This window comes from Oryzias latipes, chromosome 13 (assembly GCF_053564925.1).
Source record: "Oryzias latipes strain Hd-rR chromosome 13, Olatipes_Hd-rR_3.1".
NCBI lineage: Eukaryota > Metazoa > Chordata > Actinopteri > Beloniformes > Adrianichthyidae > Oryzias > Oryzias latipes.
The window spans coordinates 4,800,899-4,822,538 of NC_136249.1; the positions used below are offsets into that span (position 1 = coordinate 4,800,899).

A 21,640-nucleotide genomic window follows, 5' to 3' on the forward strand; every position below is an offset into this window, starting at 1 on the left:
ATTCCTCCAAAAACCTGCTATCTGAGCACCAGCCCCTCCCAACCCACGAAAACAAGTGGGTTCTCACATTGTGACATCACAAAGTGAAGAAAAGCCCCTTCCAGGCAGCACCCACCCAAGGCAAATACACACACTTTCTCCATGGAGCTAAACGCTTTCATTTTTTGTGCACATCCATCTTTGCAAAAGTTTGGATTTTGGTCTTTGTGGGCGAAACGCAGACCCACTGCAGAGGCCTCAAATGACTGATAGAAAATGTTTTTTGATATCAGAAAACACTTTTCATTTAAAACTTCTCATATTAAAGGTCAGGTAAGGGAGAGGAGTATTAATGGTGTGGGCTCTATTATCAGCAACAGGATCCATATAATTTACTGGGTTCTTATTATGAAAACTTAGATCATTTATTTAAAAAAAATTATGTTTTTGGTCAAAAATGGTTGAAATGCAAAGCATTGTTGTCTATTTTTGCTAATCTAGTGAGCATCAATGCCCACCAGTTATTTACAGGGACTTCTGGGAAACTTCTAGGCCAATGGATTTGGAATTGTAGATTTGAAAGCTCTATAAATTGGCAAACGCCCTTTATAATGCACTAAGTAGTGAGTAGTAAAAGAATTTGTACACATTTTCAACCTTTGAAAAAAAGAAACAAAGACCCGGCAGTCTTAAAAAAGCAAAAACTGCTCTCTGTTTCCTCTGCAGATTTTAATTTGTTGCTTGGGTATTTTGTTACAGATCAACAATATCACTCCATATACAACTACAATTACAGTATTTGTACACTTTGTATTCAAATACATAGTTTTCGTTGGCTTATTTACAGAACACATTTATGTACATGTTTTCATGTCAGTGCAATGTCACTTTCTGTCAACAAACAACTTACAAAAATCTTCTTTAAATTAACACATCAGGTTAAGATCCAACATTAATGAACTTAAATAAGAAGAGGCTACAAACACTGACAGTCAGCTCAGTAGTAGATTGCACTGCCTGTCCACTTGTTTTTCAGGGGCGGGGCTTTGAGGGAGGGGCGGGGTCAGTAGCGCGGAGCTGCAGATCATGGACTTGCACTGGGTCAGTCACATACAAAAGTCATCATGTATTGCACCTTTAACTGCAGCCAATGTTTTAAAAGAAGTTCTGTAGAGACAAATCCTCCTCTGACTTCTAAAGACGACACGAACGGCTCTGCAGCTCAGACCTGCAGGAAGAAGACGGAGAGCTGGGCAGAAAAACCACTCATTTGTTCAACAAATGGATCAGCCTAAAGAAAGTTTCTTTAGTCACAGATTTCTTTCCTCCTCACAGCAACGCTGCTGTTGGCAGGTGGGAGGAGTGAGTTAGGAAGCAATGGGACCTCAGGGGGGAGCCCAACTCAAGCAGAGAACAAGCAAATGTAGAGATGCTTTAGAAACAGAGCCAAGTCCTGCATCAACCGAGATGCACCTAAAAACAATCTCAACGAATGGGATCTTTATGGAGAACGAATGGACCCTACAGATGCTGAAATGCATTCTGGCCTTTGGGCTGGCAGTCAATTGAAATGGTTTAGCAGTGGACTTTGTCCTGCGTGCGGCCCGTGACGCTGGGTCTGCTCCTTTATGGACACTTCAACGCCAGGGCAGGAAAATGTGCCAAGTCTGGCTTCAAACTGGTTCATTTCTAGGGTCAGGGGTCAGGGGGTTCTGCAGCTACCATCCATGACACCTGAGGCCTCCTTTTTGTTGCCCTGTTTTTTTTTTTAAAGTCATGCCGTTTTTATGACTTTACAGGACTTTTTTCTGAGGCTCTCACTTTGTTGGATTGAAACATTCAGGGTGTGTCAAGTTAACAGGTGCGTGATACGATAAAAGTCACTTTAAAATCATGTAGGGAGGAAGGACGGAGCCAGGGGAGGGCGTGTGAGGGAGGAGACACATCAGCCTGCTTCAACAACACTGAGACAGCTTCTGAAGCACAGACTGCTTCTTTTCTTTTTTTTACAAAAATAAAAAAAATCTCACAAAACAACAGAACTGCAGAGGGAAAACATTTGCTATCTTAATGTGTGTAGTTTGAAACCATGGCACCGTTCTCAGAGGAAGCTTCCCCGCTGAGTTCTGGCCACGCGCTGGTCCACACGGCACACACAGCCACAGACATTTGGCAGAGCTGGAATCAAACGTGTGTTTGGCAGAAGTGCCTCCTCTTCCCATCAGCATCAGGATGGATGCGCATGACCTGGAAGCGGGGCAAACGTTCCTTTTTGGCGCTCGGGGAGCCTGAAATGTCCTGCCTCTCATAGACGTTAACACTGTTCCAGCCTTTCCTGGGGAAGAAACTGCAGAGAAGCGATGAGGTAGCAGATGACTCGAATTATCTCGACTAAAACTTTTGGAGGAGCATTCCTAAAACGCTGGTCACAGTACGCCCCGCAGACGGGGGGGGTTGGTCCTGGCAGCACATGTGACACCTGCACACACACACTGGAAATGTGGCTTTCCGTTGGGAACTTAAACGCCTCTTCCTCGTCCCGGAGCGCCTCCGCTTCGTCACTGCGTGGCGCGTCAGACTGCCGTACATTCGCAGACGTGCTGGCACATGTTACATGTATGCAATGGAGAGATTCACAACGAGAAGGGGTGGAGCTTGTTTTGCAAGGCTCAACAAAGTGCACCTGTGCAGTGCTGTCGGGGGGGGGGGGGGGGGCGGGGCTTCACTGTGGCCTTGGCAAAACCTTCTTGCAAAAACTCGTGTTTCAAAAGTGCTCTCTGAAGGCGCGCAAGCAGCAGGGTCCCGTCTGCAGCACTCAGCAGTTTGTGAGGATGCTCCAGAGGGATCGAACGTGCGGAGCGTCTCGCTCAGAGGGGCGGAGCCGCAGGAAGCGCTGGCTGATGGAAGACGAGCAGGGGTCACTGCAGCACACAGTACTTCTTATAATCGGACTCAAAGTCTTCGTCCATGCTACTGGTGTCGGCCATCTTCTTGCCGTCAGTCTTTGGCAGGAACCGGGAGTAGTCCACTCCCTGCTGCTCGTAGAACAGGATGTAGGCCGAGTCCGTATCGATTTCCTCAGAGTGCACTTCCTGTTGACCACAGAACAGCAGAGTTTCAGAGTCGGATCAGTCAACTGTACTGATCCACGTTGACCTCAAACATCACTTTGGGTCTTTTAATATTGATCAACGCCAAATAATTGGACAAATACTCCAACATTAACTTTGAGCTGCACACCTAACGTTCTGTGTGCGATGGCTGCAGGGTCAACGCTCCGGCAGGTAAACCAACACTGGATCTCCCAGCTCATCCACAGGTAGGGCCAAAACTCAGTTTTTGTCAACTTTTGAAAGTATCTCTGTATTTCCCATTTGAAATGCTATTGCTTGCTTGTCTGGTATCATTTTAATATGCACCACCTCACCTGTGACACTAGCTTCATTTTGTCATTTTTCCATGTTGTCGTCACACACTAGACATGAAACCACAAAAAAAAACAGAACATTCCGTCTGGAACAAAGTGATTAATTTTGCTGTAGGAATGTTCAACAAAGCGTTTTTACAACAGAATGAAAATGTCAGGTGCCATTTCATAAAAATAAGAAGAACAAAAGAACCAAATGGACAGATTTGTTTGTGTCAGATGTCTAAACGGAGGCCACATGGCAGGCCTCATGCTGTGACCTTTCTTACGTTCTTATCCAGACACTTCAGTCTGACTGTGTGGCTTCAGCTTCCAGGCAGCCAAAGAAAATTGAAAGTGTTTTCTGGGTGCTTTGCTGTCCATTTGGCATTTTCCAGGAATTTGGGGGGTTTTGTGCAGCTTTTTTATTTGTTTGTCCTTGTTGCGTTAGTGGCAAAGCATAACAGAAAAACTTTTTTTTTTCCGACCCTGCAGCTGGATTTCAGGTACTCTGCTTGGCTGGAATCTGCTCACAGGTGGAGGCGTGTGTTGCGCCTCCTCTGTGTTCAGGGTGAACTCTCACCTCCCGCAAAGGCGTGGGGCGGGACTTCATCTTCTGCCTTTTTAGTAAAGTACCAGCCGTTGGGAAGGACAACCCGGGGCGTCCGTCGGTTCCAAATGGTTAAAGACCTCCAAATTTTTGAATAGACCTTTTTGTTTAAACGTATCTGATTGGACCAGCACATAAATCTAATTGCCAGGCCACGGCTCTGAACACAACAGACTCTAAGTTCTTCTTTCTTTGTTTCAATTGAATAAAGATTCAAAAGTCTGTGGAAGAGTTGCAGCAGTTCCCTCATCTGCTGACTCACCTTACAGCTGCTGTCGTTGTAGCAGTACCACTTTCTGTTGGGGTTTTTGGCATACGTCACATAGTGGCCGCCTCCCATGATTCCTGAATGGCACTGAGGACAGAGCAGAAGGTCAGTCAGGTTGGTGGGCACCAGGACTCTTCTTCACTGCTGCTGTGACATACGTGTGACCTACTGATATTGCATAGAGGTTGTAGATGGCGTCCAGGCCTGCGCTGTCCCTGTGCGGCAGCAGAGGGCCGTCGGGCTCCATGCTGCTCTCTATGCTGCAGTCAGAGCCCAGCCCGTTCACCAGCATCACGTCACAGTGGCTGCTGGACGCCTCTGTATCACATGACGATTCGGAGCCCGCCTGCTCCCCAGATTCAGGCAAAGCTCCGTCTGCCGGCCCCGCCTCCATGTCCGCCTGCTGTGCGCCGTCTCTGGGCTCGGCTTCTGGATTTGGACTTCCGTCCAAATTCTCCTTGCTGTTGGAGAGCCGGTGTTTGCTGCTGAGCTGGGGTAGCCGTAGCCGGCCTGGTCTGCGGCCACCAGTCTTTGGGCTGCCAGAGGGACTGCTGGTCCGACTGAGAGAAGGGGCCGACCTCCTGCTGGAGGCGGGGGAGGCTGTTGGAAAAGCGCAGTCTTTAGACCAGTGTTTTTCAACCTTTTTGAGCCACGGCACACTTTAACCTTGACAAAAATCCACCAGCATCCAAAAATGAAAAAAAATTAGAAACTCGTAGTCTGTATTGATGTACAGTCCCTCCACAATCTCACATGCATATTTGTGATAATTGTGGCAGAAAAAGCTGGAAGCTGCAGCTGTTTTTTCTAAAGATGTAATAAAAGTTAATTTAGAAGATTTAAAAACTGTCTGATGTGTGTTTGTTGTGGTTTCAAGACGTTTAACAAAGAAAGGCTCATTGTGCACTAAGACGCTGTCATTTTAACCCAATGCATCATGGGAGATGTAGTGATGACAGACAGACTAGTGTCTCTGAGCTTCATTGTTTTGTTCACTTGTTCCACGGTCTGACACCGGATTCTGTGGAAAGCTACACCGCTAAAGACGAGCTTTAGCTGGTATTTATGTTGGAACATAATCAGAACAAGGAAGTGAAGACTTTAACCACTTCTGATTGGTCAGACTGATGACATGTGATTAAGCCTCCAAGAATGATTGGTGGAGACAGTTAAAGGGGGCGGGACTTTTCTGAAAACAGTATAGCTGCAGCTAAATCGCGGTACCGTCATTCTTATCAAAATGTCTTTAATAGAATCAAATAAACACAAAGAAAAAAGTATTTTATGATCTTTTATATTCCTAACTACTCAGTATTTTATCAGGGCCTGTTTGGATGAACAAAGAGCTGATATCCTGGAGATGGAAAATGTTTTTAGATCAGTTAATGAGGGGAATTTCCCACGGCACACCTGACTATCTCCCAGTGTGCCTTGGGAAATGGTTGAAAAACACTGCTTTAGACCAACCTGCCTCTCTTTCACCTCGTGCTGCGCCTCTCTGTGGTTTTGTTAAATAACTATTATGCTCTAAGAATGTGGTGGTGCCTTTAACTCCGTCGGGATGTGCGAGCGGGCAGTAGGAGGAGAGCAGCGTGAACGCGCGAGGGGGCGTGTCTGCAACTGTAAAGGCGGACCAGACTGTCTTATGGGGGAAAAGCCCCTGGCTGCAGTCTGCAGACCGAGGGGCGGAGTTAAACGTGTTGAGGCACGTTCACTGTCTGTGATTTTTCATCACAGAGTTGGCATTCAAAAATACTAAGTGTCTCATCTTCATGAAGCTGATCTGGTTTCTTCAGTCAGTAATGATCTGCTCTGTTTAGGAGAAGATTCTCTCAGTTCTCAGGTTGGTTCTGGATCCGGTTCTAGATGGAATAGTTTTCTTGCAGACTCTAAATTCTATTTTCGTATTTATCAATTAAAGTGAAGTGGTTCCAGATCTTGTTTCTTTCTCCAGTGTCACTCATATCTTGCCTCATCAAGTCAGGAATTAAGATGGCTCCCCTAACACCTGTGAGCCTCACACCACACAGGAGCTCTCCTACCCCTCCAGCGCCCCCTCCTCATCCTTCATCCAAACCCCCTCCAACACGCCCCCTCCGTCGTTCACCCAAATCCCGTCCAGCTCCCGCTCCTCCTGGTCCATCACCCAAACTACCCTCAACTCAACCTCTCCTGCGCGCCTCTAGACGTACTATTCCCCGGAGCTAGGATGAAACGGGCCCCCAGTGTCCTAGGAAAGGTTATGTCAAACTGGGGCCCTGTGATGAACAGCTTCCTTCTGGTGCTATACCTGTAGTTGCACCACGTAGAATGCAAAAAAGGGCAGTTAGACTGTCCAATCAAAGAAATCTAGTTCACATCCCTTGCAAGAAGGTTTTGACCAGTCCCAAGGAAACTAATCTCAAACTTGCTGCACTCAATGTCAGATCTTTATGCAACAAATCATTTTTAATCAATAATCTTATCTCTTCTTTTAATCTTGATTTTATGTTTTTAACTGAAACATGGCTTGACAAAAACACAGGAAACATAGTTCTAGTCGAATCAACTCCCCCCAACTACAAACATGAATCGGAAATACGAGAAAATAAAAAGGGTGGAGGCGTTTCTGCACTGTTTAGAGATAATATTGCAACCCGCAGACTATCATTTGGTGTGTTTTCATCATTTGAGTATGTGTCCTTTAAGATTGAGTTAAAACAAACTCCTCCCTTACTCTGCATAGTCATGTACAAACCTCCTCAGCACAGCCAAAGTTTTATTGATGATTTCACTGAAATGCTCTCAGTTGTGTGCACAGACTTTGATGGTCTAGTCATTACAGGTGATTTTAATGTTCATGTTGATAATGTCAATGACAGAAATGCAAAAGAGCTCAATGCTGTCCTTGAAACCTTTGGTCTAATTCAGCATGTGAGTTGCCCCACCCACAGCAGAGGGCACACTCTGGACCTGCTCATCACAAGGGGGGTTACTATTTACAATGTCAGTGTGGTTGATGTCGCCCTCTCTGATCATTTCTGTGTATTCTTTGACCTGTCTGTTACTCCCAAACCACCGCCTGGCCCTGCAGTTGTCCAAAGGAGACAAATAAATGAGAGCACTAGGGCACAGTTTGTAGAAATGATAAACCCTGAAAACGTCTCTGGTGCCAATGTTGATGAAATGCTGAATTCTGTTACTTCTAGCATCTTGAATGTTCTGGATGCCATTGCCCCTATGAAAGTTCAATTGAGAAAACATAGACAGAAAGCTCCCTGGAGGAATGATGATCTAGTCAGGGCACAGAAACAACAGTGCCGCAGAGCCGAGCGAAAGTGGCGCAAGTCAAAACTCCACGTTCATTATGGAATATATAAGGCGGAGTTGTACGCTTATAACCAGATCTTATGCAGAACAAGGGAAAGGTACTTCTCTGAAATAATTGGAAGTTGCAGCAGCAACTCTCGTATCCTGTTCACAACAGTTAACAGATTAACTAACCCTCCAACGCAGCTACCAATAGAATTGGTTTGTACACCTAAATGTAATGAGTTTGCTGTATTTTTCAATGACAAGGTTCAGGGCATTAAAAAAGCCATCAACTCCACAACACATATAACTATCGAACGGCCACCTACTCACTCTAAGCTGACTCACTTTGTACCTGTCACTGACCAAACTGTCCAAGAGACCATCACCCGTCTGAGCTCGTCTACATGCTGCCTTGATGTGTTACCCACTAGATTTCTAAAGTCTGTCTTGAACAGTGTGTTGCCATCAATTACTCAAATAGTTAACATGTCTCTTCAATCTGGAATATTTCCAGAGGCCTTAAAAACTGCAGTCATTAAACCCCTCCTGAAAAAGAGCGGTCTTGATCCCACTGTACTGAATAATTACAGACCTATCTCTAATCTGCCATTTTTAGGAAAAGTCCTTGAAAAAGTTGTCTACCAACAGCTCACTGACTTTCTCTTATCAAACAATTCGTTTGATGTTTTCCAGTCAGGTTTTAGACCCCATCATAGCACAGAAACTGCTCTTATCAAGGTAACCAATGACATCCGCCTGAACACTGATGATGGCAAAGTCACTGTCTTAATCCTGCTAGACCTGAGTGCTGCCTTTGATACTGTTGATCATGGGATCCTTTTGCACAGACTCCAAGACTGGGTTGGCATCTCTGGATCTGCCCTAAGTTGGCTCAAGTCTTATCTAGAAGACAGGAAATATTTTGTTGAAATTGGGAGTTGTGTCTCAGACTACATGGGCTTGAATTGTGGTGTGCCCCAGGGATCGATCCTGGGACCCCTTCTGTTCAACCTCTACATGCTGCCACTAGGGCAGTTAATACGCAGTAATAACATATCTTATCACAACTATGCAGATGATACTCAGATCTATGTGTCACTGACAACAGGTGAATATGGGCCGGTGGATTCTCTCAACCACTGCCTCCAACAGATCAGCGCGTGGATGCAGAACAACTTTCTCCAGCTAAACTCAGACAAGACCGAAGTTATTGTTTTTGGCCCACAGAAACAAAGAGAAATTGTCAGCAGCTACCTTCATTCTCTGTCTCTCAAACCCTCAAATCAAGTCAGAAATCTAGGGGTAATCATGGACTCTGACCTGAACTTTAACAGCCATATCAAGTCAGTAACATCAGCGGCATTTTACCATCTGAAAAACATTGCCAAAATCAAAAACATGGTGTCAAAGCGAGACCTGGAGATACTTATTCATGCATTTGTCTCCAGCAGGTTAGACTACTGTAACGGCCTGCTCACCGGCCTGTCCAAACGAGCTGTAAAACAGCTTCAGTACATCCAGAATGCTGCTGCTCGAGTCCTGACCAAAACCAGGAAGTATGATCACATTAGTCCTGTGCTCAGGTCTCTGCACTGGCTCCCTGTACCTCAAAGAATACACTTCAAAGCAGCTCTGCTTGTGTACAAGTCTCTCCATGGCCGCGCACCAAAGTACATCTCTGACATGTTAGTGCCATATGAACCATCTCGTACTCTGAGGACCTCAGGGACCGGCCTCCTGTTGATTCCCAGAGTCAGAACTAAACAAGGGGAATCAGCGTTTCAATATTCTGCAGCTAAAATCTGGAACAGCCTCCCTGAAGTCGTAAGACAGGCCTCTTCTGTGTTCATGTTCAAATCTAGACTTAAAACATTTCTGTTTAGCCGTGTATATGACTGAAAGGTCCTATCTGCACCTTTCTTTCCTTCCTTTCTTTTTAAATCTTTTTTTTTCTTCCTTTTCTTTTAAAGTAAATTTTATGTTGATTATTTCTATGATGTATTGTGATTTTAATGCACTTTTCTGTTTTGTGAAGCACCTTGAATTACTTTGTGTACGAATTGTGCTATACAAATAAACTTGCCTTGCCTTGCCTATCTGTACGTTTTTGTGTTGATGTTGTCTCATCTAGTCTTCTTGTCGCACCACCTTGTTCGCTCTCTCCCTCTCTCTCTCTCTCTCCCACGAGCAGTAGGGGGGGTTGCGGCTCCCTGCGTTTTACTTTCTGTGGTTAACTGGTCCAAATGGCTCTTTGAATGGTAAAGGCTGCCATTCCGTCCCTTCAGGTGCGGCTTAAAAACCCTCTGAAGCAGAAGACTTCCCAGAGGAAACTACAAACATGAGAACTGTTTTGGAGGTGAAGTCATGAAAGCAGACACTCTGCTGTTGTCCACCATGATTATTGTTCAAAACACAAAACGGAAATGTTGAAGTGTTTCTTTCAGCTTTAAATGGAAAGTCCCCAAAAAGATCAAAACAAAGTGAGAGAGGAGAGCAACCCAAAATCAAATCTCTAAGGCACTGATCTTAACCACAAGGGTCTTAGACCTGTGTCTGTCTGGAATCAGAACATCAGAACATCAAGAACCCTGCTGCCAGTTTCTTCTTACTTTGCTGTGTTCTGCTTTTGCTTGGGACACCTTCAGGCTAAAGGTTATGATGGGGGCCCCTTGTTGAGCTACTCTGTTTGGACATCTGAGCAGCTCCTTCAATAACTACCGTAGATATGTCATAAATATTAGTCCAAAAAGGAGAACATGTTTGTTCTCTGATGGAAGATGCATTTGTAAGTTAGTGAGCGGTACCTTTGGGGAGGTTGCAGAACCCGGCTGGAGCAGACATGGAGGACAGGTTGTCTTCTCCGACCCTCAGCAGGTCTTCACTCTCGCTGCGGGAGTGCAGGCAGTGCTGCTCCAGGTCTCTGGGAGCCAGGAAGGCGCTGGGATCAAAGTTCTCACGTGGGAACTTAACAATCTTCTGCGACTTAATCCAGCGACCGTTGACGAACTGGAAGCGCTTCAGGTGGACAATCTGAAGGATGGAGAACCCTCTAAACTTACTACCAGCTGAAGCATTAAACACTGGTGCAAACAGCATGCAGAAGACAGAGCTTCATCTGACCAGGATGGGCGGCAGCCTCCAGAGATCCAGCTTCTTGGTGGCCAGCCGGTGGGTCTTGCATTTGGAGCAGTAGTAGAGCTCATCCTCGCCGAGCTCCTCCTCACTGGTGAAGGCCTTAAGACAGCTGTCCAAGCTGATGGGCTCGGCCTGGGCTCGGCGGGACTGCTCCACGCTGCAGTGCTCCTCCACAATCTGAGGGCAGGCAGACAGGAAACCACAGCCTCTTTCAGAGAAAGCACAACAAGGTCAGCCTCTGCAAATACAGAGAAATCCCCCAAAGCCTTTCACATTTGAGAGTCTCCGAGTTGGAAGTTGTCGGGGTTTTTTTTTACAGCAGCACTGAGCTGAGGTGCTCTTCAGGAAGGCCGATCTGAACTGAGACGCTCACATCTGCAGCAGCTGCCCCCCTTACACTAACTTACTACCACCTATGAGACATTTCCCCTTAACTGAAGAAGGATCCTTGAGCTGCTCAAGGACGAATCACCTGCTCCAACAGAGTCCTGAACACTGAGATTGGTGCAGCTGCTGCTGCTGTGGTGTGAGCTGAGACTGAACCTCATTTGGAAATAAACAATGTTTGCTGTAACCACACAACCAAAACAATGACGATGGAACAGAGAAGTTAAGGTCATGTCTGAAGAAAACACTGTGAGTCACTGTAACAGAAAGGTGGAAGAAGTGACAGAGCACCTCATAACAAAGTACTGACCCTTTAGTGTTAGATAAATCCTGTGAAAATATCTGGATTAACAGACTTGACCTTTAGGACAATGTTGGATCTCCATGTCACCTTTGACTGTGTGAAGCTCACAGCATCTCAGTAAGGTTCAGTTCCTGAACGAATCTTCTTACCCAACACTAAACCGTCTTCACGACAGCGCAGTGGCCCAGTCTTGGTTCTGAACTTTCTCTGCGTGTTTTGACTGGATCAAGTAGAAAAAGCCCTGATTTCTTTGGATTTTTCAAATGACCACCATGCTTTATATCAAAACTTTAGAGTAAAATCTGGATACAGTTAGAGGTCCTTCAATTTAACGACAAAAATAGCTTTTAGTACCTAAAATGACAATCTCAAAAGTGCTGCTAAACTGGTTCCAAAGCTTTATAGACATAACAATCTGCTTTATATGGTAAAGACCATGACAAGACCTGTTCTCAAATCCTTATTCCAGCTGGGATTCACAAAACATCCCACAACTTTCTGTTTAAACTCCACTCAACTCCTGCCAGCTGCTGAAACCACTGAGCTACCCCCCCCTCTGACCCCACCATTACCATCAAGTATCTGTCCCAACCCAAACTGGCCCTGAAAGCTTTCCTTTGTTGGGGGGGGGGGGGGGGGGGGGGGGGGTCTTACCCTCTCCTGGGAGGTCTGGTAGCGGAGGTGCAGTGCCGTAGGGTCCCAGTCCACAGCTATGTAAGCATTTCCCACCGACGCTCTGTCTTCTGAGCACTCTATGGTGCAGCCTCTGCAGAACCTGGAAACACGTGCAGGCGTGTGAGTCGCCTCATCAGACGACATTTGGAAGATACTTCCCCGTCTTCCAATTAAATGCTCTAACCTGTACCAGGGACACCAGGCACAGGAGTTCCCATCCTTTCCCACAACCCGCAGGGTGAAGGGGTACTGGTAACCCATGCTGTCATCACTGCAGGTTAGAAAAAGAATCGGACACGCGTCTCTAATTAACAGTCAAGAAAACCAGAGGGGAGGGCCACGGTCCTGCTCTCGGTGAAACACTTTCGACCCACATCCCAAGCATATTGTAAGGAAAAGAAAAGTCTGAAAACAAAGAGGCCTGTGGCTCTACAGGAGCTGACCCCCCTTGCTTTAAGGACTCTCCCACAGAGAAGAGGCGTACCAGTCCTGAGCGTGGTTGCTGGCCTCCTGGGGGGGCAGTGGGCTGGCCAGCCGGGACACTTGGATCCAGACCGCATCATACAGGTCCTTCCGACTGGTGTGGACGGTGCAGGGAACAATGAGCGGCATTCCAAACAGACTGGGTCGGTTCTTTTGAGATGAAAGGAAGTACAACTCTGTGCGCATCTGAAAGCCAAAGCCGACATGTGCATGAGTCCAGCAGCACAGCAGACCACCACCTAAGTGTTCAGATAGCAGCCTGTGGTTCCAAGTCACATGCAGCCCAGAGTGACTCAAAGCAATGCTAATCTTTACTTTTTTATTAAAGATTGCTGCAGAATCTCCTACTTGAAGAAAGCAACACATCGAGTAGAGCTTTATTATGAAAAAATGTTAAAATAAACAAGTTTTGAACCCTTCCAAATAAAAAGCGGCCCAGAAGCCTAGCTGTCAACTTACAGCATGTGGTACAATCGGACACAAAACGGATTTATTCTTGCCACCATCCAGTGGGGTATTATGTTTTCAGCAGTTTGAACAAATGTTGGTGTCATACCAACCTCTGCCTGCCACCATTTGCTTGTTTTCAAGCAGAGACACACACAGCTCAGCAAAAATCCCAACTTTTTTTTTCCTAAATAAACACAATGAAATGATGAACCAGGATGGAGATTATAATCTACCGGCCCATACGACCATGCTAATGTAGAAGAATCCATGTTTGGTTGATCCAAATTTAGTTGTCAAGATGAGTATAGAGAATCCACTTATTGTGGTTTGGTTTTCAGAAAACTTAAAAGCAGAGATGAGTTTACTTGGATTACAGCACCAGCCAGTTATTTGGAAGAAGTGTTGTAAATCATTGTGGCTAACATGCCTTTATGCTGCTTATTTATTGACCAAAAAATGAATAAAGTCAGTTTTTGCTTTGGAAATATTTGACTCATACCTCATTGAAAGAACAGATTTAAAAAATGTCTAATTGCTAGCTGCCAATGGAGACTTGCTGACAGAATTATAAACGTAATATGTCCATTTGCCAGGTTTGTTGGTTTTGAAAAACTGTTTTGGCTTTTAACCTTAACTACTGATGTAAATGAGCAAAGCTGGTTTGGGATGAAATTATTTAAAAACAAAATCAATTCACAGAAGTGACAAAAAAAAGTCCTTTTTCAAACAAAGATTGAATCATCTTTTTGAAACTGACTGAGCACTTAATGATTGCAGTTGCGTGAACTCTCACCATCTTCCTGTGCATCGCAATGATGTATCCGATGAAGGGGCTGTCCTGCACCTGCATGATATGTCCATTGGGAACCCCATTGAACAGGGGGGTCTCTGGGCTGGAAGGCATCATGGTGCTGGGCCCACCATTAGGGATAAGGATGGCCATGTCCCCCACATGTCCGTTAGCAGCCGTCCCATTGGCTGTTGGGGTTGTGTCTGTTGAAGACAAGAGCGGACACCAGCCGCTGACTAAAACAAGAATTCAAAAAGAGCCAGTCAAAGCTGTTGAGAGCAGAGTGGAGGGGAGCGGCTCACCCGTCAGCGTGGGCGAGCTCAGAGAAGTGGGTGAACCCGGCACGGGGACCTCAAACGCACAAAGGAAGCCATTGACAGACAGCCGGACCTTTTGGTTGTCCTGAGGGAAGTTCTGAGCACAGAGGAATTGATAACTTACACATCAGCACGCAATTCTAAAAAAAACTGCTGGTTTCCTCACACAGCACATTCCTTCCATTCCTCACACTTTTGTGCATCTACTTTTCTAAACAAAGAGCTGAACCATCTTGTGATTCATCAGCATGTTAAGCAGCACGGGCATGAATGGCTATAACACTTACAGAACCTCCATAGTTCACTGCAGATCTCTATTACTGAGAGTAAAGCTACATTCACACCGCCCTCCAAAACACTTTCAGGCGGCCACTGCCAATGAAAAGCCTACGTAAAGGCGCGTGGATCCGGGCGCTCATGTTCACGCATCGCTACGCAAGTTTCCACAACCGTTTCCAGGCTCTGCATACAAAGCGTGCAGCGGTAAAATGTGTGTTGAAAGTTAAAACAGCCTTAACTTTGACCAATCAGACTTGGAATTGTGTTGGGATGTACGGATGGCGTACTTTATAATTAATAATAATTGCGGTTTGTGCTGTAACACCAAGTCTTTCATGCATTCATGTGAAAGAAAAAGCCTGGAGCAAGATCTACCAGATTAACACCACTTTGACGTTTCACACCAAGACTCTTCCAACTGTGGGTGGGGAACATGCACTAGTAGTGTGACCACCACATGCTTAACGTGTGTTCAAGAATGGGCTTTGCATTACATGCCCCGTAGAACTGTAGCATAGGAGCAACGTTTCCAGTCAGGCTGAGAAAAAGAAATCTGACATTTGATAACTGAAACTCTGGCATTTTTAGGCCTTGAAACAAGGACATCAAGCACAAAATCTAAACAAAATCTATTTTTATCTACAGTTAAATTAACTAACTTAAAAAAAATATTACAATCTTGCTTTTATACATAGCTATACCCTGTAAGTATAACTGGCAGTAACTCATGTTAACTCATTGAATCCATGCTCTTTTGCTATCAGAGCAAGTTCAATAAATTTTACTTTTTGGAAAGCTAATTTGGACCTATTTTAGGATGACCTAGTTGTACTGCATCTACATTTTCCAATTTTTTAGGCATTCCTTTAAGTCATCCTGTGAAGAGCAGAAACAGTCTGCAACAATAAAAAGGTTCATTTCTGTTACACCCCCCATGGAGGAAGGAACGGTTCATTCATTCCAACAGCTGTTAGATTGTACCACAGTTTAAATATGCATGTACAAAACCAGTTATCATGCAGCCATAGCGAATATATCCGAATATATCGTCTTTTACTTTATTTAAATTTTATTATTACGTATAACATACGTTAAGTCGTAATAGAGTACATAGATGTAGATTCTTCTTTTTGTTAAATGTTATTACTTTTTGTATTGTTGCACCTTTTAAATACCCTTTCATTCTTTTTGCACATTGCTGTGGTTCTTTTTTTTTTTTTGCACTGATCTGCTGTAGCCATTGAATTTCCCCAACGCGGGATCAATAAAGAATATCTGATCTAATTACCAAAGATCTCTATAGAAGGTTTTTGATTCTTCCTGTAATTCGTTTTTCTCTCAAAACATGGTCATTCAGGTGTCTGATAGCTGTGATACATGTTGACCACTTAAGTACTACGCTTACTATTTCTTATGTTGTACTTTCAAAGTTCTCATTCAAAAATGACCAAAAGAACTAGTAGAAACTATCCTCAGATTCAGCTGAACTTTTAGTCTGTAGATAGTCTACATTGAGCTTTTTTTTTCCCTTGACAGCTGAGGAAAGCTGTTAGGAGAGGAACCATCCAGTCTGGAAGACGTGGCTTGTTGCAGGAACGTGTGCTACCTTGATGTTGGATGAATGAACCTCGGCCAGGAGGATCTGCTCAGGCTTCAGGCTGCACAGCTCGCTCAGCTGCTTCTTCAGCCCTGTGTACTTCTCATCCATGTTCAATCTCAGGCCGTACCGCACAGGAGTGGACCCGTCCAGTTTGATGACTGCAAGAACAACCAACATGAAGCCTCCTGCAGGCCAGTTTCCCTCACCGTCTTCAGCTTACTCACCGGTGATCTCCAGGTGCATGGAGCTGTCCATGGGCAGGGGGAGGGACAAGAAGTTGAAGGGGTCAAAGCGAGCACTGATGTGGCCGCAGGTCTTACACTTGACCTGAGACTTGAGCTGCCCATGGAATAGATCGACGATGATGGACCGGTTCCGCCGCAGATGGTTCTCCCACGCCTGCTTAGACGGAAACACAACGAGACGGCATGGTACTAACCACAAAAACCTCCAACACAGCACAAGAACCGGCACTCTACTTCTAGTCTAAATCTTAAGATGAACTATTCTGATGGTCTCATTCTCCAAAGCAAAGCTGTGTGTGATCACAGCAGTGAAGATACCTGAGGACCAAAAACGCAGTTTAAAGATGAACTTTGGAGAAGAACGCTCTTCTTCGTCGACCCTAAAATTGTCCCCTAGGTGCAAGTGTGTGTGGTGTAAGTGCGGACTGGTGGACTGTGCGGGATGTGCCACTTTTTCGTCCTACATTAGTTGGATAGGCTCCAGCAACCCCATGACCCCAAATAGGGATAAAGCTGGTTTAAGAAATGGATGGATGAGAAAAAACTCTATTCCAGAAGGCTCTGGCTCCTCCAAAGTGAAACAGCAAAGCTAAAGATTGTTGTGTTGTTTGCCCACAGGATGTTTACATAAACATGTTTGTGCGTCTGCAGATTTGAATAAGTACTTAGTGTGATGAAACATGTTTGCATCACAGTAACCATAACCCCAGCATGTTCACATGGATGAAACATATTTGCATGTTTCGTCCATGTGAAGGGGGAAGAAAAATAAAAACTGAATCAAATGTCAGGGTGAGATGTGAAAGCTCTAACCTCAGAGGCCACCTCCCAGTCCGGCCGGCCATCGCTGTCCTTCAGCTCCACGTAGGGTTTCTCGTGGACTCTGTTCAGATCCTCGTGAAGGCCATCCAGGAGGAAGGCTAGCAGCTCCTGGGAGTCCTGCTGCTGGAAGCCGTTGAAGCGCGGGGCGTACTTAGCTATCGTCCACTGGAGGGGAAGCAGTGGTATTAACTGTTTGTTTTGTTTTTTAGATAACTTGTTGTAAGCTGAACTGGTTTCACAGTTTGCAAGTTCAAACACCCCATTGAACCACAATCCATTGAGGCAGTGAAGAGGACAAGCAAAAACTGCTAACCCTGAGTTTAAGGGGAGCCACATTCTTCTGTGTCCCACTCCACAGCTCCATCACCAGGTCACCGTAGCACTTAGCCATGTGACCTCTCATCCCAATTGGGTTGGTTCTACAAGTAGAGAAACACAGGCCCAGGTGAGATAAGATGTGGCAGCATAAGCTTATCTAGTGACACTCTAACGGCACCTGTTGAGCTCATAGAGGTGTCTTCCTGAGATGAAGTAGTCTGTCAGAGGCTTGGTGTTGCTCACACATTGAATACTGGAGTTCATGAAGCAGGTGTTGCCAAGGTTACTGAGGCCTGTGGCTCCTTTTTCTGTAGGAACTGAAGGAAAAGGTGGAGAACAATCATAAAACCAAGACGTCCCAAAAGCATCCTTACAGGATTAACAAATCTGACACACTAATCTGTTTCCTATCAACACTGAAGACATGATTAACTACTAACAGAGTACGCCCTGCAGGTTTAAGGTATGTGCTTCAATCCAATCCATTCAGACTTAAACGAACAGGTAATTGAAAAAGGAGAAAACATCCACGATTCTGTCAGAATCGTGGATTCTTCACTAATTCACTCATTTTTCTATGCCGATGACGTACAGATTTCTTGCCACCACCGGCGTATAGTGGTTCTCTTTTCCAGCTTTTGCTGAAGTTTCCTAAAGATGTGCAGAGGTGGTTAGAACAGAACTTTTCCTCTTCCTCTTTGACTTTTCATGTTATGACTAAGGAGCCCTTCTTCAAATGTGGTATTATGGACTGTTCATCAAACAGAACGTGTGAAGTGGGATTTTTTCCTAGCTTACCTTTGTGTCTGTCGATTTTACTGCTGTTTGCAATAAAAGACATCTCCTCAGGCCAGCTCATGTCTTTGTTCCTGACTGTTGAGGAGGAGAAAGAGATGTCAATTATTTTTCAGAGTGTTAGAAGCAACTGTTAGTGTTTGACACAACTGTGCAGAAAACAGGGAACAACAGGGGTTGGTCTGTCGGACCTTCAATCACCAGCTGCTGCTCATCGTAGATCTTCAGGTTTTCCAGTGTGTGGTCTTCATCATCAAGAAGGGTGAGATAGTTCTAAAGCATGAGATCAGGGAAAAACTGCATTTAAAAGTTCAATGAAATCTATGCATTTCACTATAAATGCTTCTTTTTACTCGTCTTAGTACAACCAGACCAAGACTCAGCAATTATTCAACAGGAACCATCCAGTTTTAACAGGTAACTAATGCAAACTTGGCATCAGCTGTTTATTAATAGACACAACCTCCTTAGCTCACCAAATACAAACAAGCAAACACTATAAATCTAGGAATACATGCTAAAGGCCAGACTGACCTCACTGTTGTACAGCCAGAGCCTCATGTCCTCCTCCTTGATGCGCAGCCTCTGTGACAGGTACAGGTGGATGTCCTTGATGGTGGCCATGCGGCTGAAGCAGCCAGTGTAAGCTAGCATCCTCTTCAGAGGGGCATTGGGAGATGGCACGTTACCTGGGGGAGGACAGGAACATTCAATTCATCCTTTCAAAACAATGAATTTAAATGAATTTTAAAACACCTAAAGAAAACATTTCTGAAGAAAAGTAACAGAATTCTTAAAGGATGTTCTTTTGGCTTTTGTTTTTGTTAAACTGACAAATATAAATATGTCATTCCAGGCGATAAAAGAAGGATGGTTCCAGACCATTTGAGAGACCCACTGAAAAAAGCCCATTTGGTTTTTTTAAGACCTTAATTCACACAACTGTGGGAGCAGCCTGGCTGCAGAGAATGATGGTAGTTAGTCAGTCAAAGGCTGATGGAAAACAGCTAAACTAAATGAGATTTCTCCTTTCATTAAAGCAGAAGAGGACGTCTTTTCAGACTGATCTCTCATCAGAGGGTTGAGGCTTTTTTCAAGAAACATTTTAGCTTGTATTAATAATTACTGTTGGAAGCAGAACAGAAATGTTTCATGAAAAGGCTGTGACTTCTTAGCTGATATTCTAAAAGTAATAACTTAAAGAGCTGCCGCAAAAATAAATTATTTCTGATTTTCCCATTTAGTCCTATTTATTGATTTTTCTTCTTCTCAAATACCCAAAAATATTGTTTTAAATATATTTATTTCTGATGTGTAATTTCAGAAAAAAGCAGCTGAAAGAAATCATATCAATTCATTCTATTCTATCCATTGGACTGTTGATTTTCTAGTAATATAACGGTTTAAAACCAGATACACAAGTTCACCAAAACAAAACACATTTTACACCAACAACCAAAATCCAATGATTGAGGATTAGTTGTAAGAAAGCAGCAAGAAACTGGATTTTAGGTCAATCAGTGCAAGCTTGATTGGTCAAAACAATCTGTCAATCACTTCAGTTGATTCAGTTCTCATAATGAATCAAATCAAATAAAAATAACAATGAGTCCTGATATTTATTCACTTAATTAAGAGTGAATTTAAAAATAAAACTCTTGTTTGTCCATCAACACAGCTTGAGTTCTTTGCGTCACAAAGAGCAGTATCCCTAACATTTGTTCATGCTGTCGATTCGGACATTATTCAGATCTCTGCTCGCTGAGGACAAACCTCTGATGTAGATCTGAATAAGGTCAGATCTACAGGGCAGAAAGCTGATCAGAGCAACTGGGTCTGGGATCTCTGGACTGATGGAAGGCTGAATCCTCATTGAAGCGCAGTGTTTGCTACCGTCTACATGACAGACAGTCACTGAAAAAATATGAGCATTACAAAGATGAAGAAGGTCTTGTGGGAAACTTAAGCAGCTATGAAAGTTGAGGGGGGATTTACATCCATACTGAAAGGATATTTTTCTTGCTCGTAGAGACAGTTTCTCTGAAATTCCCACTGAAAACCTGTATCCTTAAACAATATGCGAGTTTCTCTGTGATGAGAGACTTCAAACTATCTGTCGTGTGTGCAAATGTGAACGTAATTCATCAAGAATTCGGGCGGGTAGTAGAGTGGGCTAGCAGTTCAAATGTTCATAACATGATGGAGTTTAGCAGCAGCTCCTTATCTCCAGACTCTTCCACATGTTGGGACACCATCTCTGTGCATCAAGCTATGCAGATGGCGGAAACAAAAACATGATCAGTATGATTCATTAGTTTTGCATCTTAAAGCCATAGGTTCAATCCCCCCTAACGCCCCCACAGAGGGCCTCCTGGACTGGATCAGTACATTCAGCGTTGAAGCTTGGGATGCGGGGTTGTTCAGATATGCATTGCTTGACGGCTTGCTCTGGTCTTGCTGCATGCTTACGTTACCTCTTGGTGGGGGTAAATACGGTGGGAACATTCTCAGGCTGGTCATACCCATATTGACCCAAATGTTGGACTGGGGGCTGCGTGTGGCTGGCTGCTGGCGGAGGAAGAGGAGGTAGCGCGGATAGAGCTCCAGCTCTGCTAGGCCAGTCTTAGTCTCCAGAATTACCTACAGGAAAGAAGTGGAAGGTTGCAGCCGGACATGTCTAATAAGACTCATACTGGAGACAATAAAAGCGAACTAGGTGATATTCCAACACTTAAATGAAAACGTTGCACTTTGACCTTTTATTTGGAATATTCTGCAAGTCGTGCATACTAATCTCAAATCCTATTAGTAACATTCTAATGAAATCTTCTTATTTAGTAACTTTACAGGCTTTTCCTGACAACTACTGTAATTGCCAGGTTATAGAGCACACCTGATTGCGCGCCACACCCTCCCAATTCAATGAGGATTTACTACTTTTGACATACATAAGCCGCACTTTTATACAAGCCCCATGTTGTGGCATTTAAGTGACACGTCACTGAGACCACAGTAGTCTAAGAGAGGGAGGAGTAACCAGTAGTTTAGCCTGTTTATTTCAACACAGCCACATCTGCCAAACAGCATGGACCTGACTTCAGCTCACAGCTCCCTCAGTTATGGTGTGGAAATTCACACTCAGATTTCCCACTTCCCATGAGTCTTAGGGGTTTAAGGCGGGGCTAACCCCCGGTTCGCCACACTGTGTTGTAGATTGAGGATGTATATGTGCTGAAACACCTAGCATAGGTGTTTCTTTTATTGCACCATGACTGAAGTGTCTAAGAGCTGATGTCAGGTCCATGCTGTTTGGCTGCCTGAGTGAGGTAAAGCAATTAGCTTGTTGCTGGACATTAGGCCTGCACAATATACCGCAAATTTATCGTTATCGCAACATCAAGCTGTGCAATATGCATACCGCAAAAGATGTCAAAAATCGCAATAAATGGTTACCTTAAATGTGCTAAAACAAACTCATGGCAG

The 21,640-nt window shown here is 44.5% G+C and overlaps 1 protein-coding gene across 9 annotated transcripts in view; it reads right to left on the reverse strand.

Moving 5' to 3' along the window:
* Positions 1 to 689: 689 nt before the first annotated feature.
* The window catches only part of usp32 (ubiquitin specific peptidase 32), a 66,202-nt gene continuing 45,251 nt past the window's right edge, over positions 690 to 21,640 (reverse strand). For 5 of the 9 annotated variants that reach the window (XM_078929980.1, XM_078929981.1, XM_011482991.4 and 2 more), the window contains 19 exons: positions 20,632 to 20,797; positions 18,692 to 18,846; positions 18,349 to 18,430; positions 18,161 to 18,235; positions 17,541 to 17,679; positions 17,358 to 17,463; positions 17,036 to 17,209; positions 16,202 to 16,376; positions 15,984 to 16,135; positions 14,084 to 14,195; positions 13,785 to 13,984; positions 12,543 to 12,727; positions 12,243 to 12,329; positions 12,038 to 12,158; positions 10,678 to 10,869; positions 10,362 to 10,587; positions 4,433 to 4,863; positions 4,258 to 4,350; positions 690 to 3,071 (listed from right to left, as the gene is read on the reverse strand). In XM_078929980.1, coding sequence (XP_078786106.1) covers positions 2,898 to 3,071; positions 4,258 to 4,350; positions 4,433 to 4,863; positions 10,362 to 10,587; positions 10,678 to 10,869; positions 12,038 to 12,158; positions 12,243 to 12,329; positions 12,543 to 12,727; positions 13,785 to 13,984; positions 14,084 to 14,195; positions 15,984 to 16,135; positions 16,202 to 16,376; positions 17,036 to 17,209; positions 17,358 to 17,463; positions 17,541 to 17,679; positions 18,161 to 18,235; positions 18,349 to 18,430; positions 18,692 to 18,846; positions 20,632 to 20,797 — 3,045 coding nt within the window. In that variant the 3' untranslated portion in view covers positions 690 to 2,897. The remainder of the gene's footprint in view (positions 3,072 to 4,257; positions 4,351 to 4,432; positions 4,864 to 10,361; positions 10,588 to 10,677; positions 10,870 to 12,037; positions 12,159 to 12,242; positions 12,330 to 12,542; positions 12,728 to 13,784; positions 13,985 to 14,083; positions 14,196 to 15,983; positions 16,136 to 16,201; positions 16,377 to 17,035; positions 17,210 to 17,357; positions 17,464 to 17,540; positions 17,680 to 18,160; positions 18,236 to 18,348; positions 18,431 to 18,691; positions 18,847 to 20,631; positions 20,798 to 21,640) is intronic. The other 4 variants (XM_078929983.1, XM_078929982.1, XM_011482993.4 and 1 more) reach the window with 1 other exon arrangement.